Below are 27160 nucleotides of genomic sequence, written 5' to 3' on the forward strand. Positions count from 1 at the left end.
TGTTTACCAGGATGTAGTCTCTGGTGCTAGCTACTGTTTACCTCTACCAGGATGTAGTCTCTGGTGCTAGCTACTGTTTACCTCTACCAGGATGTAGTCTCTGGTGCCAGCTACGGTTTACCTCTACCAGGATGTAGTCCCTGGTGCCAGCTACTGTTTACCTCTACCAGGATGTAATCTCTGGTGCTAGCTACTGTTTACCTCTACCAGGATGTAATCTCTGGTGCTAGCTACTGTTTACCTCTACCAGGATGTAGTCTCTGGTGCTAGCTACCGTTTACATCTACCAGGATGTAGTCTCTGGTGCTAGCTACTGTTTACCAGGATGTAGTCTCTGGTGCTAGCTACTGTTTACCAGGATGTAGTCTCTGGTGCTAGCTACTGTTTACCAGGATGTAGTCTCTGGTCCTAGCTACTGTTTAACTCTACCAGGATGTAGTCTCTGGTGCTAGCTACCGTTTACCTCTACCAGGATGTAGTCTCTGGTGCTAGCTACCGTTTACCTCTACCAGGATGTAGTCTCTGGTGCTAGCTACTGTTTACCTCTACAAGGATGTAGTCTCTGGTGCTAGCTACTGTTTACCTCTACCAGGATGTAGTCTCTGGTGCCAGCTACGGTGTACCTCTACCAGGATGTAGTATCTGGTGCTAGCTACGGTTTACCTCTACCAGGATGTAGTCTCTGGTGCTAGCTACAGTTTACCTCTACCAGGATGTAGACTCTGGTGCTAGCTACTGTTTACCAGGATGTAGTCTCTGGTGCTAGCTACTGTTTACCAGGATGTAGTCTCTGGTGCTAGCTACTGTTTACCTCTACCAGGATGTAGTCTCTAGTGCCAGCTACGGTTTACCTCTACCAGGATGTAGTCTCTGGTGCCAGCTACGGTTTACCTCTACCAGGATGTAGTCCCTGGTGCCAGCTACTGTTTACCTCTACCAGGATGTAATCTCTGGTGCTAGCTACTGTTTACCTCTACCAGGATGTAGTCTATGGTGCCAGCTACGGTTTACCTCTACCAGGATGTAGTCTCCGGTGCTAGCTAATGTTTACCTCTACCAGGATGTAGTCTCTGGTGCCAGCTACGGTTAACCTCTACCAGGATGTAGTTTCTGGTGCTAGCTACTGTTTACCTCTACCAGGATGTAGTCTCTGGTGCCAGCTACGGTTTACCTCTTCCAGGGTGTAGTCCCTGGTGCTAGCTACTGTTTACCTCTACCAGGATGTAATCTCTGGTGCTAGCTACTGTTTACCTCTACCAGGATGTAATCTCTGGTGCTAGCTACTGTTTACCTCTACCAGGATGTAGTCTCTGGTGCTAGCTACCGTTTACATCTACCAGGATGTAGTCTCTGGTGCTAGCTACCGTTTACGTCTACCAGGATGTAGTCTCTGGTGCTAGCTACTGTTTACCAGGATGTAGTCTCTGGTGCTAGCTACCGTTTACCTCTACCAGGATGTAGTCTCTGGTGCCAGCTACAGTTTACCTCTACCAGGATGTAGTCTATGGTGCCAGCTACGGTTTACCTCTACCAGGATGTAGTCTCTGGTGCTAGCTACGGTTTACCTCTACCAGGATGTAGTCTCTGGTGCTAGCTACTGTTTACCAGGATGTAGTCTCTGGTGCTAGCTACTGTTTACCAGGATGTAGTCTCTGGTGCCAGCTACTGTTTACCTCTACCAGGATGTAGTCTCTGGTGCTAGCTACTGTTTACCAGGATGCAGTCTCTGGTGCGAGCTACTGTTTACCTCTACCAGGATGTAGTCTCTGGTGCTAGCTACCGTTAACCTCTACCAGGATGTAGTCTCTGGTGCTAGCTACCGTTTACCTCTACCAGGATGTAGTCTCTGGTGCCAGCTACAGTTTACCTCTACCAGGATGTAGTCTATGGTGCCAGCTACGGTTTACCTCTACCAGGATGTAGTCTCTGGTGCTAGCTACGGTTTACCTCTACCAGGATGTAGTCTCTGGTGCTAGCTACTGTTTACCAGGATGTAGTCTCTGGTGCTAGCTACTGTTTAACAGGATGTAGTCTCTGGTGCCAGCTACTGTTTACCTCTACCAGGATGTAATCTCTGGTGCTAGCTACTGTTTACCTCTACCAGGATGTAATCTCTGGTGCTAGCTACCGTTTACCTCTACCAGGATGTAGTCTCTGGTGCTAGCTACCGTTTACATCTACCAGGATGTAGTCTCTGGTGCTAGCTACTGTTTACCAGGATGTAGTCTCTGGTGCTAGCTACTGTTTACCTCTACCAGGATGTAGTCTCTGGTGCTAGCTACCGTTACGTCTACCAGGATGTAGTCTCTGGTGCTAGCTACTGTTTACCAGGATGCAGTCTCTGGTGCGAGCTACTGTTTACCTCTACCAGGATGTAGTCTCTGGTGCTAGCTACCGTTAACCTCTACCAGGATGTAGTCTCTGGTGCTAGCTACCGTTTACCTCTACCAGGATGTAGTCTCTGGTGCCAGCTACAGTTTACCTCTACCAGGATGTAGTCTATGGTGCCAGCTACGGTTTACCTCTACCAGGATGTAGTCTCTGGTGCTAGCTACGGTTTACCTCTACCAGGATGTAGTCTCTGGTGCTAGCTACTGTTTACCAGGATGTAGTCTCTGGTGCTAGCTACTGTTTAACAGGATGTAGTCTCTGGTGCCAGCTACTGTTTACCTCTACCAGGATGTAATCTCTGGTGCTAGCTACTGTTTACCTCTACCAGGATGTAATCTCTGGTGCTAGCTACCGTTTACCTCTACCAGGATGTAGTCTCTGGTGCTAGCTACCGTTTACATCTACCAGGATGTAGTCTCTGGTGCTAGCTACTGTTTACCAGGATGTAGTCTCTGGTGCTAGCTACTGTTTACCTCTACCAGGATGTAGTCTCTGGTGCTAGCTACGGTTTACCTCTACCAGGATGTAGACTCTGGTGCTAGCTACTGTTTACCAGGATGTAGTCTCTGGTGCTAGCTACTGTTTACCAGGATGTAGTCTCTGGTGCTAGCTACTGTTTACCTCTACCAGGATGTAGTCTCTAGTGCCAGCTACGGTTTACCTCTACCAGGATGTAGTCTCTGGTGCCAGCTACTGTTTACCTCTACCAGGATGTAGTCTCTGGTGCTAGCTACTGTTTACCTCTACAAGGATGTAGTCTCTGGTGCTAGCTACTGTTTACCTCTACCAGGATGTAGTCTCTGGTGCCAGCTACGGTGTACCTCTACCAGGATGTAGTATCTGGTGCTAGCTACGGTTTACCTCTACCAGGATGTAGTCTCTGGTGCTAGCTACAGTTTACCTCTACCAGGATGTAGACTCTGGTGCTAGCTACTGTTTACCAGGATGTAGTCTCTGGTGCTAGCTACTGTTTACCAGGATGTAGTCTCTGGTGCTAGCTACTGTTTACCTCTACCAGGATGTAGTCTCTGGTGCCAGCTACTGTTTACCTCTACCAGGATGTAGTCTCTGGTGCCAGCTACGGTTTACCTCTACCAGGATGTAGTCCCTGGTGCCAGCTACTGTTTACCTCTACCAGGATGTAATCTCTGGTGCTAGCTACTGTTTACCTCTACCAGGATGTAGTCTATGGTGCCAGCTACGGTTTACCTCTACCAGGATGTAGTCTCCGGTGCTAGCTAATGTTTACCTCTACCAGGATGTAGTCTCTGGTGCCAGCTACGGTTAACCTCTACCAGGATGTAGTTTCTGGTGCTAGCTACTGTTTACCTCTACCAGGATGTAGTCTCTGGTGCCAGCTACGGTTTACCTCTTCCAGGGTGTAGTCCCTGGTGCTAGCTACTGTTTACCTCTACCAGGATGTAATCTCTGGTGCTAGCTACTGTTTACCTCTACCAGGATGTAATCTCTGGTGCTAGCTACTGTTTACCTCTACCAGGATGTAGTCTCTGGTGCTAGCTACCGTTTACATCTACCAGGATGTAGTCTCTGGTGCTAGCTACCGTTTACGTCTACCAGGATGTAGTCTCTGGTGCTAGCTACTGTTTACCAGGATGTAGTCTCTGGTGCCAGCTACAGTTTACCTCTACCAGGATGTAGTCTATGGTGCCAGCTACGGTTTACCTCTACCAGGATGTAGTCTCTGGTGCTAGCTACGGTTTACCTCTACCAGGATGTAGTCTCTGGTGCTAGCTACTGTTTACCAGGATGTAGTCTCTGGTGCTAGCTACTGTTTACCAGGATGTAGTCTCTGGTGCCAGCTACTGTTTACCTCTACCAGGATGTAGTCTCTGGTGCTAGCTACTGTTTACCAGGATGCAGTCTCTGGTGCGAGCTACTGTTTACCTCTACCAGGATGTAGTCTCTGGTGCTAGCTACCGTTAACCTCTACCAGGATGTAGTCTCTGGTGCTAGCTACCGTTTACCTCTACCAGGATGTAGTCTCTGGTGCCAGCTACAGTTTACCTCTACCAGGATGTAGTCTATGGTGCCAGCTACGGTTTACCTCTACCAGGATGTAGTCTCTGGTGCTAGCTACGGTTTACCTCTACCAGGATGTAGTCTCTGGTGCTAGCTACTGTTTACCAGGATGTAGTCTCTGGTGCTAGCTACTGTTTAACAGGATGTAGTCTCTGGTGCCAGCTACTGTTTACCTCTACCAGGATGTAATCTCTGGTGCTAGCTACTGTTTACCTCTACCAGGATGTAGTCTCTGGTGCTAGCTACCGTTTACCTCTACCAGGATGTAGTCTCTGGTGCTAGCTACCGTTTACATCTACCAGGATGTAGTCTCTGGTGCTAGCTACTGTTTACCAGGATGTAGTCTCTGGTGCTAGCTACTGTTTACCTCTACCAGGATGTAGTCTCTGGTGCTAGCTACCGTTTACGTCTACCAGGATGTAGTCTCTGGTGCTAGCTACTGTTTACCAGGATGCAGTCTCTGGTGCGAGCTACTGTTTACCTCTACCAGGATGTAGTCTCTGGTGCTAGCTACCGTTAACCTCTACCAGGATGTAGTCTCTGGTGCTAGCTACCGTTTACCTCTACCAGGATGTAGTCTCTGGTGCCAGCTACAGTTTACCTCTACCAGGATGTAGTCTATGGTGCCAGCTACGGTTTACCTCTACCAGGATGTAGTCTCTGGTGCTAGCTACGGTTTACCTCTACCAGGATGTAGTCTCTGGTGCTAGCTACTGTTTACCAGGATGTAGTCTCTGGTGCTAGCTACTGTTTAACAGGATGTAGTCTCTGGTGCCAGCTACTGTTTACCTCTACCAGGATGTAATCTCTGGTGCTAGCTACTGTTTACCTCTACCAGGATGTAATCTCTGGTGCTAGCTACCGTTTACCTCTACCAGGATGTAGTCTCTGGTGCTAGCTACCGTTTACATCTACCAGGATGTAGTCTCTGGTGCTAGCTACTGTTTACCAGGATGTAGTCTCTGGTGCTAGCTACTGTTTACCTCTACCAGGATGTAGTCTCTGGTGCTAGCTACGGTTTACCTCTACCAGGATGTAGACTCTGGTGCTAGCTACTGTTTACCAGGATGTAGTCTCTGGTGCTAGCTACTGTTTACCAGGATGTAGTCTCTGGTGCTAGCTACTGTTTACCTCTACCAGGATGTAGTCTCTAGTGCCAGCTACGGTTTACCTCTACCAGGATGTAGTCTCTGGTGCCAGCTACTGTTTACCTCTACCAGGATGTAGTCTCTGGTGCTAGCTACGGTTTACCTCTACCAGGATGTAGACTCTGGTGCTAGCTACTGTTTACCAGGATGTAGTCTCTGGTGCTAGCTACTGTTTACCAGGATGTAGTCTCTGGTGCTAGCTACTGTTTACCTCTACCAGGATGTAGTCTCTAGTGCCAGCTACGGTTTACCTCTACCAGGATGTAGTCTCTGGTGCCAGCTACGGTTTTCCTCTACCAGGATGTAGTCTCTGGTGCTAGCTACCGTTTACATCTACCAGGATGTAGTCTCTGGTGCTAGCTACTGTTTACCAGGATGTAGTCTCTGGTGCTAGCTACTGTTTACCTCTACCAGGATGTAGTCTCTGGTGCTAGCTACGGTTTACCTCTACCAGGATGTAGACTCTGGTGCTAGCTACTGTTTACCAGGATGTAGTCTCTGGTGCTAGCTACTGTTTACCAGGATGTAGTCTCTGGTGCTAGCTACTGTTTACCTCTACCAGGATGTAGTCTCTAGTGCCAGCTACGGTTTACCTCTACCAGGATGTAGTCTCTGGTGCCAGCTACTGTTTACCTCTACCAGGATGTAGTCTCTGGTGCTAGCTACGGTTTACCTCTACCAGGATGTAGACTCTGGTGCTAGCTACTGTTTACCAGGATGTAGTCTCTGGTGCTAGCTACTGTTTACCAGGATGTAGTCTCTGGTGCTAGCTACTGTTTACCTCTACCAGGATGTAGTCTCTAGTGCCAGCTACGGTTTACCTCTACCAGGATGTAGTCTCTGGTGCCAGCTACGGTTTTCCTCTACCAGGATGTAGTCTCTGGTGCCAGCTACGGTTTACATCTACCAGGATGTAGTCTCTGGTGCCAGCTACGGTTTACCTCTACCAGGATGTAGTCTCTGGTGCCAGCTACGGTTTACCTCTCCCAGGATGTAGTCTCTGGTGCTAGCTACTGTTTACCAGGATGTAGTCTCTGGTGCTAGCTACTGTTTACCTCTACCAGGATGTAGTCTCTGGTGCTAGCTACTGTTTACCTCTACCAGGATGTAGTCTCTGGTGCCAGCTACTGTTTACCTCTACCAGGATGTAGTCTCTGGTGCCAGCTACGGTTTACCTCTACCAGGATGTAGTCCCTGGTGCCAGCTACTGTTTACCTCTACCAGGATGTAATCTCTGGTGCTAGCTACTGTTTACCTCTAGCAGGATGTAATCTCTGGTGCTAGCTACTGTTTACCTCTACCAGGATGTAGTCTCTGGTGCTAGCTACCGTTTACATCTACCAGGATGTAGTCTCTGGTGCTAGCTACTGTTTACCAGGATGTAGTCTCTGGTCCTAGCTACTGTTTACATCTACCAGGATGTAGTCTCTGGTGCTAGCTACTGTTTACCAGGATGTAGTCTCTGGTGCTAGCTACTGTTTACCAGGATGTAGTCTCTGGTCCTAGCTACTGTTTACATCTACCAGGATGTAGTCTCTGGTGCTAGCTACCGTTTACCTCTACCAGGATGTAGTCTCTGGTGCTAGCTACCGTTTACCTCTACCAGGATGTAGTCTCTGGTGCTAGCTACTGTTTACCTCTACCAGGATGTAGTCTCTGGTGCTAGCTACTGTTTACCTCTACCAGGATGTAGTCTCTGGTGCCAGCTACGGTGTACCTCTACCAGGATGTAGTCTCTGTTGCTAGCTACTGTTTACCTCTACCAGGATGTAGTCTCTGGTGCTAGCTACTGTTTACCAGGATGCAGTCTCTGGTGCTAGCTACTGTTTACCTCTACCAGGATGTAGTCTCTGGTGCCAGCTACGGTTTACCTCTACCAGGATGTAGTCTCTGGTGCTAGCTACGGTTTACCTCTACCAGGATGTAGTCTCTGGTGCTAGCTACTGTTTACCAGGATGTAGTCTCTGGTGCTAGCTACTGTTTACCAGGATGTAGTCTCTGGTGCTAGCTACTGTTTACCAGGATGTAGTCTCTGGTGCTAGCTACTGTTTACCTCTACCAGGATGTAGTCTCTGGTGCCAGCTACTGTTTACCTCTACCAGGATGTAGTCTCTGGTGCCAGCTACGGTTTACCTCTACCAGGATGTAGTCCCTGGTGCCAGCTACGGTTTACCTCTACCAGGATGTAATCTCTGGTGCTAGCTACTGTTTACCTCTACCAGGATGTAATCTCTGGTGCTAGCTACCGTTTACCTCTACCAGGATTTAGTCTCTGGTGCTAGCTACTGTTTACCAGGATGTAGTCTCTGGTGCTAGCTACCGTTTACCTCTACCAGGATGTAGTCTCTGGTGCCAGCTACTGTTTACCTCTACCAGGATGTAGTCTATGGTGCCAGCTACGGTTTACCTCTACCAGGATTTAGTCTCTGGTGCCAGCTACTGTTTACCTCTACCAGGATGTAGTCTCTGGTGCTAGCTACGGTTTACCTCTACCAGGATTTAGTCTCTGGTGCTAGCTACTGTTTACCTCTACCAGGATGTAGTCTCTGGTGCTAGCTACCGTTTACATCTACCAGGATGTAGTCTCTGGTGCTAGCTACTGTTTACCAGGATGTAGTCTCTGGTGCTAGCTACCGTTTACCTCTACCAGGATGTAGTCTCTGGTGCCAGCTACTGTTTACCTCTACCAGGATGTAGTCTATGGTGCCAGCTACGGTTTACCTCTACCAGGATTTAGTCTCTGGTGCCAGCTACTGTTTACCTCTAACAGGATGTAGTCTCTGGTGCTAGCTACGGTTTACCTCTACCAGGATGTAGTCTCTGGTGCTAGCTACGGTTTACCTCTACCAGGATGTAATATCTGGTGCTAGCAACGGTTTACCTCGACCAGGATGTAGTCTCTGGTGCTAGCTACGGTTTACCTCTACCAGGATGTAGACTCTGGTGCTAGCTACTGTTTACCAGGATGTAGTCTCTGGTGCTAGCTACTGTTTACCTCTACCAGGATGTAGTCTCTGGTGCCAGCTACGGTTTTCCTCTACCAGGATGTAGTCTCTGGTGCCAGCTACGGTTTACATCTACCAGGATGTAGTCTCTGGTGCCAGCTACGGTTTACCTCTACCAGGATGTAGTCTCTGGTGCCAGCTACGGTTTACCTCTACCAGGATGTAGTCTCTGGTGCTAGCGACTGTTTACCAGGATGTAGTCTCTGGTGATAGCTACTGTTTACCTCTACCAGGATGTAGTCTCTGGTGCTAGCTACTGTTTACCTCTACCAGGATGTAGTCTCTGGTGCCAGCTACTGTTTACCTCTACCAGGATGTAGTCTCTGGTGCCAGCTACGGTTTACCTCTACCAGGATGTAGTCCCTGGTGCCAGCTACTGTTTACCTCTACCAGGATGTAATCTCTGGTGCTAGCTACTGTTTACCTCTACCAGGATGTAATCTCTGGTGCTAACTACTGTTTACCAGGATGTAGTCTCTGGTGCTAGCTACTGTTTACCAGGATGTAGTCTCTGGTGCTAACTAATGTTTACCAGGATGTAGTCTCTGGTGCTAGCTACTGTTTACCAGGATGTAGTCTCTGGTGCTAGCGACTGTTTACCAGGATGTAGTCTCTGGTGCTAGCTACTGTTTACCTCTACCAGGATGTAGTCTCTGGTGCTAGCTACCGTTTACATCTACCAGGATGTAGTCTCTGGTGCTAGCTACTGTTTACCAGGATGTAGTCTCTGGTGCTAGCTACCATTTACCTCTAACAGGATGTAGTCTATGGTGCCAGCTACGGTTTACCTCTACCAGGATGTAGTCTCTGGTGCTAGCTACGGTTTACCAGGATGTAGTCTCTGGTGCTAGCTACTGTTTACCTCTACCAGGATGTAGTCTCTGGTGCTAGCTACCGTTTACCTCTACCAGGATGTAGTCTCTGGTGCTAGCTACCGTTTACCTCTACCAGGATGTAGTCTCTGGTGCCAGCTACGGTTTACCTCTACCAGGATGTAGTCTCTGGTGCTAGCTACGGTTTACCTCTACCAGGATGTAGTCTCTGGTGCCAGCTACGGTTTACCTCTACCAGGATGTAGTCTCTGGTGCTAGCTACCGTTTACCTCTACCAGGATGTAGTCTCTGGTGCCAGCTACGGTTTACCTCTAGTAGGATGTAGTCTCTGGTTCCAGCTACGGTTTACCTCTACCAGGATGTAGTCTCTGGTGCTAGCTACAGTTTACCTCTACCAGGATGTAGTCTCTGGTGCTAGCTACTGTTTACCAGGATGTAGTCTCTGGTGCTAGCTACTGTTTACCAGGATGTAGTCTCTGGTGCTAGCTACTGTTTACCAGGATGTAGTCTCTGGTGCTAGCTACTGTTTACCTCTACCAGGATGTAGTCTCTGGTGCTAGCTACTGTTTACCTCTACCAGGATGTAGTCTCTGGTGCTAGCTACCGTTTACCTCTACCAGGATGTAATCTCTGGTGCTAACTACTGTTTAACAGGATGTAGTCTCTGGTGCTAGCTACTGTTTACCTCTACCAGGATGTAGTCTCTGGTGCTAGCTACCGTTTACCTCTACCAGGTTGTAGTCTCTGATGCTAGCTACCGTTTACCTCTACCAGGATGTAGTCTCTGGTTTGGAATCTGAATTTAGAGAACTGAACCTGAATGCATCTGAGAAGGTAAATATATACAAACTTTGGTCAACTTCAAATGCTAGTTTGTAAACTTGATAAACAGATAATGAATGCTATTATTATTTACCTATACCTAAATCACTCAGACCAGTCCTGTCCACAGTAAGTGAAGGTGTATGTTATTGATAACCTATACCTAAATCACTCCATAGTCCTGTCCACGGTAAGTGAAGGTGTGTTATTGATAACCTATACCTAAATCACTCCATAGACCAGTCCTGTCCACGGTAAGTGAAGGTGTGTTATTGATAACCTATACCTAAATCACTCCATAGACCAGTCCACGGTAAGTGAAGGTGTGTTATTGATAACCTATACCTAAATCACTCCATAGACCAGTCCTGTCCACGGTAAGTCAAGGTGTGTTATTGATAACCTATACCTAAATCCCTCCATAGACCAGTCCTGTCCACCGTAAGTGAAGGTGTGTGTTATTGATAACCTATACCTAAATCACTCCATAGACCAGTCCTGTCCACGGTAAGTGAAGGTGTGTGTTATTGATAACCTATACCTAAATCACTCCATAGACCAGACCTGTCCACGGAAAGTGAAGGTGTGTGTGTGTTCGAACCTGTAACCAGGTAGCAGCACACTCCAGGATGGGGACCCTGCCCACAGCGATTGCCATGGAGACTAGCTTGCCTAGCAACGCCATGCGACTCTCGTCAGCCTGGTTACCTTGGCGACAGAAGAAGAAGAAAAACACAGATTCAATAAAACTTGAACACAAAGATAAAAACACACACAAGAGAGACACACACACACACACACACACACTGAAGAGACACACACACACTGAAGAAACACACACACTGAACACACACACAGAGGCCCACTGTGAAGCCCATCTTTTTAAGGAATCCGTGACCAACAGATGCATATCTGTATTCCCAGTCATGTGAAATCTATAGATAAGGGCCTAATGAATGTATTTAAACTGATTAATTCCCTCATGTGAAGGGTAACTGTAAAATCTTTGAGACTGTTGCCTGTTGTGATCAGGATATCTACAGAAATAAGACAGGCTGCCGTTGCCTGTTGTGATCAGGATATCTACAGAAATAAGACAGGCTACTGTTGTGATCAGGATATCTACAGAAATAAGACAGGCTGCCGTTGCCTGTTGTGATCAGGATATCTACAGAAATAACACAGGCTACCGTTGTGATCAGGATATCTACAGAAATAACACAGGCTACAGTTGTGATCAGGATATCTACAGAAATAACACAGGCTACCGTTGTGATCAGGATATCTACAGAAATAACACAGGCTACCGTTGTGATCAGGATATCTACAGAAATAACACAGGCTATCGTTGTGATCAGGATATCTACAGAAATAACACAGGGTACCGTTGTGATCAGGATATCTACAGAAATAACACAGGGTACCGTTGTGATCAGGATATCTACAGAAATAACACAGGCTACCGTTGTGATCAGGATATTTACAGAAATAACACAGGCTACCATTGTGATCAGGATATCTACAGAAATAACACAGGCTACCGTTGTGATCAGGATATCTACAAAAATAAGACAGGCTACTGTTTGTTTAATAGCCGACTGAATCTGTGAGCACCAAGCCTCACGCAACAACTTCACAAATTCAGCTGTTTTTAATATCTTTGCTGTAATAAAAGGCTTTACACGTTTCTGGTGGTTAAACCAGCCTCCGTATTATTTATTCATGATTATTATAATTTTGTTAAGGGGATAGGTCAGCTTTAATATTGCAGATAGATTGTTGCTTCCATAAATGTAAATGTCATTTCCAATCCTCCATATATTTTGGGGTTAAATAAATAAAATATACACATACACACTTTTATAATGTACCTTTATTATTCCCCTAACCCCAACCCCTAAACCCTAACCCCACCACCAATTGGAGTAAACTAATAAACAATAACACTTAGGCTTCTACTTCCAGCTGATATATACAGTTGAAATCGGAAGTTTACATCCACTTAGGTTGGAGTCATTAAAACTCATTTTTTTCAACCACTCCACAAATTTCTTGTTAACAAAGTATAGTTTTTGGCAAGTCGGTTAGGACATCTACTTTGTGCATGACACAAGTCATTTCTCCAACAATTGTTTACAGACAGATTATTTCACTGTATCACAATTCCAGTGGGTCAGACGTTTACATACACTAAGTTGCTTTTATACCGTTTGGAAAATTCCAGAAAATGATGTCATGCTTTAGAAGCTTCTGATAGGCTAATTGACATCATTTGAGTCAATTGGAGGTGTACCTGTGGATGTATTTCAAGGCCTACCTTCAAACTCAGTACCTCTTTGCTTGACATCATGGGAAAATCAAAAGAAATCAGCCAAGACCTCAGGAAAAAAATTGTAGACCTCCACAAGTCTGGTTCATCCTTGGGAGCAATTTCCAAACGCCTGAAGGTACCACGTCCATCTGTACAAACAATAGTACGCAAGTATAAACACCATGGGACCACTCTGCCGTCATAGGAAGGAGACGTGTTCTGTCTCCTAGAGATGAACGTACTTTGGTGCGAAAAGTGAAAATCAATCCCAGAACAGCAAAGGACCTTGTGAAGATGCTGGAGGAAACAGGTACAAAAGTATCTATATCCACAGTAAAACGAGTCCTATATCGACATAACCTGAAAGGCCGCTCAGCAAGGAAGAAGCCACTGCTCCAAAACCGCCATAAAAAAGCCAGACTACAGTTTGCAACTGCACATGGGGACAAAGATCGTACTTTTTGGAGAAATGTCCTCTGGTCTGATGAAACAAAAAAATTGAACTGTTTGGCCATAATGACCATCGTTATGTTTGGAGGAAAAAGGGGGAGGCTTGCAAGCCGAAGAACACCATCCCAACCGTGAAGCACGGGGGTGGCAGCATCATGTTGTGGGGGTGCTTTGCTGCAGGAGGGACTGGTGCAATTCACAAAATAGATGGCATCATGAGGAGGAACATTATGTGGATATATTGAAGCAACATCTCAAGACAGTCAGGAAGTTAAAGCTTGGTCGCAAATGGGTCATCCAAATGGACAATGACCCCAAGCATACTTCCAAAGTTGTGGCAAAATGGCTTAAGGACAACAAAGTCAAAGTATTGGAGTGGCCATCAAAAGCCCTGACCTCAATCCTATAGAAAATGTGTGGGCAGAACTGAAAAAGCGTGTGCGAGCAAGGAGGCCTACAAACCTGACTTAGTTACACCAGCTCTGTCAGGAGGAATGGGCCAAAATTCACCCAACTTATTGTAGGAAGCTTGTGGAAGGCTACACGAAACGTTTGACCCAAGTTAAACAATTTAAAGGCAATGCTACCAAATACTAATTGAGTGTATGTAAACTTCTGACCCATTGGGAATGTGATGAAAGAAATAAAAGCTGAAATAAATCATTCCCTCTAATATTATTCTGACATTTCACATTATTAAAATAAAGTGGTGATCCTAACTGACCTAAAACAGGGAATGTTTACTGGGATTAAATGTCTGGAATAGTGATAAACTGAGTTTAAATATATTTGGCTAAGGTGTATTTAAACTTCCGACTTCAACTGTACTAGACACAAACTATTTTACAACAGTTATATTTAGTTTGTTTTATTTCTGATGTCTAACCACCATATATTTATAACTGTGCTATTTCACAACATTTCTGAACCTATATACATTTTACAGACCCCGTATGTTTTACATTTGTTATCTTGTTGTTAGTCCCATCCTTCAGCTCCCGTCAACCCCTCCCATCTCTCTCAACACCATCCAGTCCCATCCTTCAGCACCATCCAGTCCCATCCTTCAGCTCCATCCAGTCCCATCCTTCAGCTCCCCTCAACCCCTCCCATCTGTTTCTCTGAACACCATCCAGTCCCATCCTTCAGCTCCATCCAACCCCTCCCATCTGTCGCTCAACACCATCCAGTCCCATCCTTCAGCTCCATCCAGTCCCATCCTTCAGCTCCCCTCAACCAATCCCATCTGTCTCTCAACACCATCCAGTCCCATCCTTCAGCTCCATCCAACCCCTCCCATCTCTCTCAACACCATCCAGTCCCATCCTTCAGCTCCATCCAGTCCCATCCTTCAGCTCCATTCAACCCCTCCCATCTGTCTCTGAATACCATCCAGTCCCATCCTTCAGCTCCCCTCAAATCTGTCTCTCTGAACACCATCCAGTCCCATCCTTCAGCTCCATCCAGTCCCATCCTTCAGCTCCATCCAACCCCTCCCATCTATCTCTGAACACCATCCATATTGGATTTCTATTTGCCAGATATTACCCAACTGTGCTGCGATGCTTCACAAAAGTTCTGAACCTTTCTATTCTCAGTTTTATTTATAATTAATTTAGTGTTGTTTACACTGTTCCAAATTGTAAAAAAAAAGTATATTTATAATAACCATAATCATTATAATAAGTAATGTCATTATCATTAGTAGACAGTACAGCAGCCTTGTTTAACCACCATGTCATTATCATTAGTAGACAGTACAGCAGCCTTGTTTAACCACCATGTCATTATCATTAGTAGACAGTACAGCAGCCTTGTATAACCACCATAGAGCTTAGTCTAAATACCGTAACTTACTTAGGCTACTGTATTAATCACTCAGTGGTTCATGTCATCACACAGTATACGACTCACTCATGATGTGAAAGCCTACCCCTAACCCCTAACCCTAACCCCTAACCCTAACCCCTAAACCCTAACCCCTAAACCCTAACCCCTAACCCCCAACCCTAAATTAAATAAAGCGACCATTAAATAATTAGAGTAAACAACCAATAGGCCTAATCCGTTCCATTTCGTAAAGTGCATCACGAATGAATGTGACCGTTTAGTCTCTGCTGTAATAAAGGATTTACAACAAAAAAACATGACAACAGACTCTCTGGTAGGGCTTATAAATGATTTAGTGTTGTTTACATGGTTCCAAATGGTCAGAGAAATGATGCTGTAATCTGACAGCACCTGTTTGGCCACTGAATATGAACGCAGCTCTTACCTTCTGGATCTCCAGTATTTACATCTGACTTCCCCTTTACCTCCAGATCAAACCATCCCCCTTTACCTCCAGAACAAACCATCCCCCCCTTTCAAAACATCTGACTTCCCCTTTACCTCCAGATCAAACCATCCCCCTTTACCTCCAGAACAAACCATCCCCCCCTTTCAAAACATCTGACTTCCCCTTTACCTCCAGATCAAACTATTCCCCCTTTCAAAACATCTGACTTCCCCTTTACCTCCAGATCAAACAGTAAACAATCCCCCGTCAGTCAGAAATGGCTGTAATTATGGTGCAGCTTCAAATCAAATGTTATTAGTCACATGACTGACCAGCCCTTAACCAACAGGTGTAGACCTCACAGTGAAATGCTGACTGACCAGCCCTTAACCAATAGGTGTAGACCTCACAGTGAAATGCTGACAGACCAGCCCTTAACCAATAGGTGTAGACCTCACAGTGAAATGCAGACTGACCAGCCTTTAACTCTTGATGATCATCCAGGTGCTTTTTGACAAACTGGAGTTAACTGGACGAGACGGGTCTCAACGCCTACAGACTGGAGTTAACTGGACGAGACGGGTCTCAGCAACTACAGACTGGAGTTAACTGGACGAGACGGGTCTCAACAACTACAGGAAGCGTTTGGTTGGAGTCATTGCAGCTAAAGGTGGCCTGATCAACAACTACAGGAGGCATTTGGTTGGAGTCATTGCAGCTAAAGGTGGCCTGATCAACAACTACAGGAAGCTAAAGATTGCACAAACTACTTTAAATATATAATATATATTATAAATGAAATAAGTACGTAATTGTTGTGTTATTTGTTCACTCAGGTTCCTTTGATCTAATATTAAGTTTTGGGAGCAGAGAAGATGAGTTAGGGTTAAAGATCACCTTGTAGAGTGAACAGAGGAGATGAGTTGTGGTTAAAGATCACCTTGAAGAGTGAACAGAGAAGATGAGTTGGGGTTAAAGATCACCTTGTAGAGTGAACAGAGCAGAGAAGATGAGTTGGGGTTAAAGATCACCTTGTAGAGTGAACAGAGCAGAGAAGATGAGTTGGGGTTAAAGATCACCCTGTAGAGTGAACAGAGAAGATGAGTTGGGGTTAAGGATCACCTTGTAGTGTGAACAGAGAAAATGAGTTGGGGTTAAAGATCACCTTGTAGAGTGAACAGAGAAGATGAGTTAGGGTTAAAGATCACCTTGTAGAGTGAACAGAACAGAGGAGATGAGTTGGAGTTAAAGATCACCTTGTAGAGTGAACAGAGAAGATGAGTTGGGGTTAACCTCTCTAGGGTAGGGGGCAGTATTTGCACGGCCGGATAAAAAACGTACCCGATTTAATCTGGTTATTACTACTGCCCAGAAACTAGAATATGCATATAATTGTTTGATTTGGATAGAAAACACCCTAAAGTTTCTAAAACTGTTTGAATGGTGTCTATGAGTATAACAGAACTCATATGGCAGGCAAAAACCTGAGAAGATTCCTTACAGGAAGTGCCCTCTCTGACCATTTCTTGGCCTTCTACACTCTCTTTTTTGAAAACTGAGGATCTCTGCTGTAACGTGACACTTCCTACGGCTCCCATAGGCTCTCAGAAGGCGGAAAAACGTTGAATGATGACTTTGCAGGCCTTGGCTGAAAAACAGTAGCGCATTTGGATAGTGGTCGATGAGAGAACAATGAGACTGGGGGCGCGTGCACGAGCCGACACCATGTTTTTATTTTTTCGTCTTTGAACGAAAACAGGGTTTCCCGGTCGGAATATTATCGCTTTTTTACGAGAAAAATCGCATAAAAATTGATTTTAAACAGCGGTTGACATGCTTCGAAGTACGGTAATGGAATATTTAGAATTTTTTTGTCACGAAACGCGTCGTGCGCGTCACCCTTCGTCACCCTTCGGATAGTGTCTTGAACGCACTAACAAAACAGAGGATATTTGAACATACCTATGAATTATTTTGAACCAAACCAACATTTGATATTGAAGTAGAAGTCCTGGGAGTGCATTCTGACGAAGAACAGCAAAGGTAATCCAATTTTTCTTATAGTAAATCTGAGTTTGGTGAGGGCCAAACTTGGTGGGTGTCAAAATAGCTAGCCCGTGATGGCGAGCTATCTACTCAGAATATTGCAAAATGTGCTTTTGCCGAAAAGCTATTTTAAAATCGGACATAGCGAATGCATAAAGGAGTTCTGTATCTATAATTCTTAAAATAATTTGTTTTTTGTGAACGTTTATCGTGAGTAATTTAGTAAATTCACCGGAAGTTTGCGGTGGGTATGCTAGTTCTGAACGTCACATGCTAATGTAAAAAGCTGGTTTTTGATATAAATATGAACTTGATTGAACAAAACATGCATGTATTGTATAACATAATGTCCTAGGAGTGTCATCTGATGAAGATCATCAAAGGTTAGTGTTGCATTTAGCTGTGGTTTGGGTTTATGTGACATTATATGCTAGCTTGAAAAATGGGTGTCTGATTATGTCTGGCTGGGTACTCTGCTAACATAATCTAATGTTTTGCTTTCGTTGTAAAGCCTTTTTGAAATCGGACAGTGTGGTTAGATTAACGAGAGTCTTGTCTTTAAAATGGTGTAAAACAGTCATATGTTTGAGAAATTGAAGTAATAGCATTTCTAAGGTATTTGAATATCGCGCCACGGGATTCCACTGGCTGTTGAGTAGGTGGGACGATTTCGTCCCACATACCCTAGAGAGGTTAAAGATCACCTTGTAGAGTGAGCAGAGCAGAGAAGATGAGTTGGGGTTAAAGATCACCTTGTAGTGTGAACAGAGAAGATGAGTTAGGGTTAAAGATCACCTTGTAGAGTGAACAGAGAAGATGAGTTGGGGTTAAAGATCACCTTGTAGAGTGAACAGAACAGAGAAGATGAGTTGGGGTTAAAGATCACCTTGTAGAGTGAACAGAGAAGATGAGTTGTGGTTAAAGATCACCTTGTAGAGTGAACAGAGCAGATGAGGTGGGGTTAAAGATCACCTTGTAGAGTGAACAGAGCAGAGAAGATGAGTTGGGGTTAAAGATCACCTTGTAGAGTGAACAGAGCAGAGAAGATGAGTTGGGGTTAAAGATCACCATGTAGAGTGAACAGAGAAGATGAATTGGGGTTAAAGATCACCTTGTAGAGTGAACAGAGAAGATGAGTTGGGGGTTAAAGATCACCTTGTAGAGTGAACAGAGAAGATGAGTTGGGGTTAAAGATCACCTTGTAGAGTGAACAGAGCAGAGAAGATGAGTTGTCTCACAGCGTCTCGACTCTGTTCCTGGAAACAGCTGCACATGATCTCCAACAGCTGCAGTTCCTGTAAGGCACTCATCCTCTACACACACACACACACACACACACACACACACACACACACACACACACACACACACACACACACACACACACAGTTGTGAAGCCATGGAGACGGGACATAAAGGCAACCTAAAGAGACAACATTGAGAGAGTGTGTGTGGTGTGTGTGTGGTGTATGGTGTGTGTATGGTGTATGGTGTGTGGTGTACATTTATTTTTATTTTTTTTGGTGTGTGTGGTGTGTATGGTGTGTATGGTGTGTGTGGTGTGTGTATGGTATGGTGTGGTGTATGGTGTGTATGTGGTGTATGGTGTTTGGTGTGTGGTGTATGGTGTGTGGTGTGTGTGTGGTGTGTGGTGTGTGTATGGTTTGTGGTGTGTGTGGTGTATGGTGTATGGTATGTGGTGTGTGTGGTGTGTGTGTGGTGTGTGTGTGGTGTATTGGTGTGTGTGTGGTGTATGTGTGGTGTGTGTATGGTGTATGGTGTGTTTGTATGGTGTGTGGTACCCTGTGCAGTATAAACTCCTCCACCAGTTCCAGAGTGGTGGTGTCCACTGAGGGGGAGGGGCTATTCTGAACCTGGCCAGACAGGTAGATGTCCAGATGATACAGCACCTGAAACACATTAATAACCAATAACGGGGCTACCTCCAACTAACCTATAATCATTACAACACAATAGCAGACGGATAAATATCCAGACGTGGTCAGAACCTCTTTAGCGGCGCTCAGCGCATCTCGACGTAGCAACGACTGACGCATGTCACACATCACCAGGTCCCTGAAACACAGACAGTAACACACTGATCACCAGGTCCCTGAAACACACACAGTAACACACTGATCACCAGGTCCCTGAAACACACACACAGTAACACACTGATCACCAGGTCCCTGAAACACACACAGTAACACACTGATCACCAGGTCCCTGAAAGACACACACAGTAACACACTGATCACCAGGTCCCTGAAACAACACAGACAGTAACACAGTGATCACCAGGTCCCTGAAACACACACTGATCACCAGGTCCCTGAAACACACACAGTAACACACTGATCACCAGGTCCCTGAAACACACACAGTAACACACTGATCACCAGGTCCCTGAAACACACACAGTAACACACTGATCACCAGGTCCCTGAAACACACACACAGTAACACACTGATCACCAGGTCCCTGAAACAACACAGACAGTAACACACTGATCACCAGGTCCCTGAAACACACACAGTAACACACTGATCACCAGGTCCCTGAAACACACACAGTAACACACTGATCACCAGGTCCCTGAAACACACACACAGTAACACACTGATCACCAGGTCCCTGAAACACACACACAGTAACACACTGATCACCAGGTCCCTGAAACACACACAGTAACACACTGATCACCAGGTCCCTGAAACACACACAGTAACACACTGATCACCAGGTCCCTGAAACACACACAGTAATACACTCATCATCAGGTCCATTAAACAAGCCAGAATGATCTTACATAGCAAAGCCTAGCATTGATAAACTCAATGGAAAATAATTTTAAAACTTCACTTGCTGCACTTAGCTAGCTAGCTAGTGTATCTGACAGCCATCACTCAGGGGAGCTAGCTAGCGTATCTGACAGCCGTCACTCAGGGGAGCTAGCCAGCGTAGTGTATCTGACAGCCGTCCCCCAGGGGAGCCAGCTAGCTAGTGTATCTGACAGCCGTCACTCAGGGGAGTTAGCCAGCGTAGTGTATCTGACAGCCGTCCCCCAGGGGAGCCAGCTAGCTAGCGTATCTGACAGCCGTCACTCAGGGGAGCTAGCCAGCGTAGTGTATCTGACAGCCGTCCCCCAGGGGAGCCAGCTAGCTAGTGTATCTGACAGCCGTCACTCAGGGGAGCCAGCTAGCTAGTGTATCTGACAGCCGTCACTCAGGGGAGCCAGCTAGCTAGTGTATCTGACAGCCGTCCCCCAGGGGAGTTAGCCAGCGTAGTGTATCTGACAGCCGTCCCCCAGGGGAGCCAGCTAGCTAGTGTATCTGACAGCCGTCCCCCAGGGGAGCCAGCTAGCTAGTGTATCTGACAGCCGTCCCCCAGGGGAGCCAGCTAGCTAGTGTATCTGACAGCCGTCCCCCAGGGGAGCCAGCTAGCTAGTGTATCTGACAGCCGTCCCCCAGGGGAGCCAGCTAGCTAGTGTATCTGACAGCCGTCCCCCAGGGGAGCCAGCTAGCTAGTGTATCTGACAGCCGTCCCCCGGGGGAGCTAGCTAGTGTATCTGACAGCCGTCACTCATGGGAGCTAGCTAGCTAGTGTATCTGACAGCCGTCACTCGGGGGAGCTAGCTACCTAGTGTATCTGACAGCCGTCACTCGGGGGAGCTAGCTACCTAGTGTATCTGACAGCCGTCACTCGGGGGAGCTAGCTACCTAGTGTATCTGACAGCCGTCACTCGGGGGAGCTAGCTACCTAGTGTATCTGACAGCCGTCACTCGGGGGAGCTAGCTACCTAGTGTATCTGACAGCCGTCACTCAGGGGAGCTAGCTAGTGTAGTGAACCAGAATCTGGCCTTACAGGAGAAGTTGAACATGGCGATCCTTCCTAATGCCCAGGAAGCAGCCATTCAACTTGTAGTTGACCAGCTATTCAAGCTTAATAATGTGAAGATACGTTCGGTAAGGCACTCATACCACCAAATAATGGAGGTACGTAAAGCAACTAGTCATTACTGCCATCCCAAAAAGGCATACCAACCAATATACAGACTCCCCATGTTATATCCCAAAACTACAATACTCTCTCTGCCTAATAAGCAAACCACAGAAGGAGGCTAACGGTTCCTAACGTTAGCTAACGTTAGCTAGCTGCTTAACGGGCAAACCACGGAAAGAGGCTAGTTATGCTCGGTTTGTTTGTATCCCAGAAGCTAATGTTGCTGTTGATTGCTATATTACAACGTAACAAGGGTATGTGTAACTACACGAGTTACGCAGTTAATATATAAACGCTTTCTTACCCTGAAAGAGAGATATTTGAAACCAACAGGGCGCCTACCCCGCTGTTTACACTTTCAACTACGGAAGCCCAGGAAGTACAATCAGCCCGCGGAGGAGAGGAGAACTGTATCCTGTCTGTCACAACGCGTTTGTTTCTGTTCTTCTTCTTCAATGGTATTTATCGGCATCCAACGTTTTGTTCTGTTCTGATGGGGTTTATCGGCATCCAACATTTGATTATGTTGTGATGGGGTTTATCAGCATCCAACTTTTGTTTATGTTCTGATGGGGTTTATCGGCATCCAACGTTTGGTTCTGTTCTGATGGGGTTTATCGGCATCCAACGTTTGGTTATGTTCTGATGGGGTTTATCGGTATCCAACGTTTGGTTCTGTTCTGATGAGGTTTATCGGTATCCAACGTTTGGTTCTGTTCTGATGGGGTTTATCGGTATCCAACGTTTGGTTCTGTTCTGATGGGGTTTATCGGCATCCAACGTTTGGTTCTGTTCTGATGGGGTTTATCGGTATCCAACGTTTGGTTCTGTTCTGATGAGGTTTATCGGTATCCAACGTTTGGTTCTGTTCTGATGGGGTTTATCGGTATCCAACGTTTGGTTCTGTTCTGATGGGGTTTATCAGCATCCAACGTTTGGTTCTGATGGGGTTTATCGGTATTCAACGTTTGGTTCTGTTCTGATGAGGTTTATCGGTATCCAACGTTTGGTTCTGTTCTGATGGGGTTTATCAGCATCCAACGTTTGGTTCTGTTCTGATGGGGTTTATCAGCATCCAATGTTTGGTTCTGTTCTGATGGGGTTTATCAGCATCCAACGTTTGGTTCTGTTCTGATGGGGTTTATCAGCATCCAACGTTTGGTTCTGTTCTGATGGGGTTTATCAGCATCCAACGTTTGGTTCTGATGGGGTTTATCAGCATCCAACGTTTGGTTATGTTAGTTGGTACTGAACCAGAAAACACAGAGTATGATGACAGATCGTTCTACTTTTAACTTACTTTACCTCTAGTGGAAACCAATAGGCTGCTAGCTGCTTAACCAAATGGATATGTGGGATTATCTAAAATCAATTCAAATTGTATTGGTCCTTACGCAGATGTTGCGTAATATCTAACAATTCACGACAATACACACAAATAGTTTGAGGACAGTTCTCTCCTCCTCTCTATTCCTCTCCTCTCATAGGTGAGAGAATCTTTTGCTAGGAATTAGCTCTCAGTTGAGAGGAATAAGGAGAGGAGATAAATCAAATCAAACTTTATTTGTCACATGCGCCGAATAAAACAAGTGTAGACCTTACTGTGAACTGCTTACTTACAAGCCCTTAACCAACAGTGCAGTTCAATAAGAGTTAAGAAAATACCTACCAAATAAACTAAAGTAAAAAAAATTATAAAAAGTAACACAATAAAATAACAATAACGAGACTATATACAGGGGGTACCGGTACCGAGTCAGTGTGGAGGCTACATACAGGGGGTACCGGTACAGAGTCAGTGTGGAGGCTATATACAGGGGGTACCGGTACAGAGTCAGTGTGGTGGCTATATACAGGTGGTACCGGTTCCAAGTCGATGTGCAGGGCGACAGGTTAGTCGAGAAATTTGTACATGTAGGTAGGGGTGAAGGGACTATGCATAGATAATAAACAGTAGGTAGGGGTGAAGTGACTATGCATAGATAATAAACAGTAGGTAGGGGTGAAGTGACTATGCATAGATAATAAACAGTAGGTAGGGGTGAAGTGACTATGCATAGATAATAAACAGTAGGTAGGGGTGAAGTGACTATGCATAGATAATAAACAGTAGGTAGGGGTGAAGTGACTATGCATAGATAATAAACAGTAGGTAGGGGGTGAAGTGACTATGTATAGATAATAAACAGTAGGTAGGGGTGAAGTGACTATGCATAGATAATAAACAGTAGGTAGGGGTGAAGTGACTATGCATAGATAATAAACAGTAGGTAGGGGTGAAGTGACTATGCATAGATAATAAACAGTAGGTAGGGGTGAAGTGACTATGCATAGATAATAAACAGTGAGTAGCAGTGGTGTACAAAACAAATGGAGGGGGGTCAATGTAATAGTCCAGTGGCCATTTGATTAATTGTTCAGCAGTCTTATGGCTTGGGGTTAGAAGCTGTTATAGAGTCTTTTGATACTAGACGTGACGCTCCGGTGCCGCTTGCCGTGCGGTAGCAGAGAAAACAGTCTATGACGTGTGACGAGTCTCTGGCAATTTTATGGGCTTTCCTCTGCCACCGCCTATTATATAGGTCCTGGATTGCAGGAAACTTGGTCCCTGTGATGTACTGGGCCGTACCCACTACCTTCTTTAGAGCCTTACGGTCGGATGCCGAGCAGTTGCCATACCAGGCGATGATGCAACCAGTCAGGATGCTCTTGATGGTGCAGCTGTAGAACTTTTTGATGATCTGGGGACCCATGCCAAATCTTTTCAGTTTCCTGAGGGGGAAAAAGTTTTGTAGTGCCCTCTTCACTACTGTCTTGGTGTGTTTGGACCATGATAGTTTGTTGGTGATGTGGACACCAAGGCACTTGAAGCTCTCAACCTGCTCCACTACATCTCCGTCGATGTTAATGGGGGCCTGTTCGGCCCGCCTTTTCCTGTAGTCCACGATCAGCTTCTTTTTCTTGCTCACATTGAGGGAGAGGTTGTTTTCCTGGCACCACATTGCCAGTTCTCTGACCTCCTCCCTATAGGCTGTCTCATCGTTGTCGGTGATCAGGCCTAACCCCGGGGGTGTCGTCAGCAAACTTAATGATGGTGTTGGAGTCGTGTTTGGCCACGCAGTCGTGTGTGAACAGGGAGTACAGGATAGGACTAAGTACACACCCCTGAGGGGCCCCAGTGTTGAGGATCAGCATGGCAGGCGTGTTGTTGCCTACTCTTATCACCTGGTGGTGGCCCGTCAGGAATTCCAGGATCCAGTTGCATAGGGAGGTGTTTAGTCCCACAGTCCTTAGCTTCGTGGGCACTATGGTGTTGAACGCTGAGCTGTAGTCAATGAACAGTATTCTCACATAGGTGTTCATTTTGTCCAGGTGGGAAAGGGCAATGTGGAGTGCTATTGAGATTGCGTCATCTGTGAATCTGTTGGTGCGATATGCAAATTGAAGTGGGTCTAGGGTATCTGGGAGGATGCTGTTGATGTGAGCCATGACCAGCCTTTCAAAGCACTTCATGGCTACCGACGTGAGTGCCACGGGGCGGTAATCATTTAGGCAGGTTACCTTTGCTTCCTTAGGCACAGGGATTATGACGGTCTGCTTGAAACATGTAGGTATTAGAGACTCAGTCAGGGAGAGGTTGAAAATGTCAGTGAAGACACTTGCCAGTTAGTCAGCGCATGCTTTGAGTATATGTCCTGGTAATCCGTCTGGCCCTGCGGCTTTGTGAATGTTGACCTGTTTAAAGGTCTTGCTCACATCGGCTACCGAGAACGTTATCACATAGTCAACCAGAACAGCTGGTGCTCTCGTGCATGCTTCAGTGTTTCTTGCCTCAAAGCGAGCATAAAAGGCATTTAGGTTCACCTGAGGGCATAGAGGGATTTCTTTCTTAGGCGTCCAGATTAGTGTCTCTCTCTCCTTGAAAGCGGTAGCTCTAGCCTTTAGCTCGGTGTGGATGTTACCTGTAATCCATAGCTTCTGGTTGGGATATGTACGTACGGTCACTGTGGGGTTGATGTCATCGATGCACTTATTAATCAAGCTGGTGACTGATGTGGGATACACCTCAGTGCCATTGTATGAATCCAGGAACATATTCCAGTCTGTGCTGCAAAACAGTCCTGTAGCCAGTCCTGACCACCTCCGTATTTAGCGAGTCACTGGTACTTCCTGCTTCAGTTTTTGCTTGTAAGCAGGAATCAGGAGGATAGAGTTATGGTATGTTTTGCCAAATGGAGGGCGGGGGAAGGCTTTGTATGCATCTCTGTGTGTGGAGTAAAGGTGGTCTAGAGTTTTTTCCCTCTGGTTGCACATTTAACATGCTGGTAAAAATTAGGTAAAACTGATTTAAGTTTGCTTGCATTAAAGTCCCCAGCCACTAGGAGCACTGCTTCTGGGTGAGCAATTTCTTGTTTGCTTATGGCATAGAGTTGGTTGAGTGCGGTCTTAGTGCCAGCATCGGTCTGTGGTGGTAAATAGACAGCTACAAATAATATAGATGAGAACTTTCTTGGTAGATAGTGTGGTCTACAGCTTTATCATGAGGTACTCTACCTCAGGCGAGCAATACCTCAACACTTCTTTAATATTAGACAAGGAGAGTGATACGGAGAAGACATGGATAGGAATAAGGAGAGGAGACAAGCACATGAATAAAGAATGGAGGCAAGTTCTCCCATGTTCAACCTTCCCAAGTTCTTGCATGTCACACCACTCCACTGGCTTCCAATTGAAGCTCGCTACAAGACAATGGTACTTGCCTACAGAGCAGCAAGAGGAACTCCCCTCCCTACCTTCAGGCTATGCCCACCTCTGGTCTCTAGGCCCTCCCACCCCTTTCCCTGAAGCTAGGACAGCAGAGTCCCCCTCCCTACCTTCAGACTATGCCCACCTCTGGTCTCTAGGCCCTCCCACCCCTTTCCCTGAAGCTAGGACAGCAGAGTCCCCCTCCCTACCTTCAGGCTATGCCCACCTCTGGTCTCTAGGCCCTCACACCCCTTTCCCTGAAGCTAGGACAGCAGAGTCCCTGCCCACCTCTGGTCTCTAGGCCCTCCCACTCCTTTCCCTGAAGCTAGGACAGCAGCGTCCCTGCCCACCTCTGGTCTCTAGGCCCTTCCCACCCCTTTCCCTGAAGCTAGGACAGCAGAGTCCCCCTCCCTACCTTCAGACTATGCCCACCTCTGGTCTCTAGGCCCTCCCACCCCTTTCCCTGAAGCTAGGACAGCAGAGTCCTTGCCCACCTCTGGTCTCTAGGCCCTCCCACTCCTTTCCCTGAAGCTAGGACAGCAGAGTTCTTGCCCATCTTCCGGAAACATCTGAATCCCTACCGCTTCAAAGAATCTCTTAAATAATCCCACAGCATCCCCCTTGCACCTCCTCCTCCTCATCCAGACCCCCCCCAATGTTTTCATTTTTTTATAATAACAATAAAAATAATATGCCTTTCGTGAACTAACACTTGCACTTGACTTTCTTCCCCCTTACTAGCTCTGACTTTGCTGATAGTTATTTATTGAAGAAAAATTGACTTACTATTCTTATATGTGGTTGTCCCACCTAGCTACCTTCAGGCTATGCTTCCAGTTGGCTCATTCATCCCCCCTCCTCTCCCCTGTAACTATTCCCCAGGTCATTGCTGTAAATGAGAATGATGTGTTCTCACTCAACTTACCTGGTAAAATAAGGGTTAAATAAAAAGCTATCTTAAGATGAATGCATTAACTGTAAGTTGCTCTGGATAAGAGTGTCTGCTAAATTACTAAAATGTAAATGTAACAAGGAGAGGAATAAGGAAATAAGACAAGAAGAAGACACTTTAATGTTAAAGAGATT

General features: G+C 46.0%; 1 protein-coding gene across 3 annotated transcripts in view; it reads right to left on the minus strand.

The window, feature by feature from the left end:
• Window positions 1-21734, minus strand: part of ints15 (integrator complex subunit 15) — a 92468-nt gene extending 70734 nt beyond the window's left edge. Inside the window, exons 1-5 of one of the 3 annotated variants that reach the window (XM_045695916.1) lie at window positions 21633-21734; window positions 19334-19400; window positions 19127-19234; window positions 18523-18637; window positions 10841-10947 (exon numbers count right to left, since the gene is read on the minus strand). In XM_045695916.1, the coding sequence (XP_045551872.1) occupies window positions 10841-10947; window positions 18523-18637; window positions 19127-19234; window positions 19334-19390 (387 nt within the window). In that variant the 5' untranslated portion in view covers window positions 19391-19400; window positions 21633-21734. Of the gene's footprint in view, window positions 1-10840; window positions 10948-18522; window positions 18638-19126; window positions 19235-19278; window positions 19301-19333; window positions 19401-21632 lie in introns of those variants that run through there. The other 2 variants (XM_045695917.1, XM_045695918.1) reach the window with 2 other exon arrangements.
• Between the last annotated feature and the right edge of the window lie 5426 nt (window positions 21735-27160).

This window comes from Salmo salar, chromosome ssa15 (assembly GCF_905237065.1).
Source record: "Salmo salar chromosome ssa15, Ssal_v3.1, whole genome shotgun sequence".
Taxonomy (NCBI): domain Eukaryota; kingdom Metazoa; phylum Chordata; class Actinopteri; order Salmoniformes; family Salmonidae; genus Salmo; species Salmo salar.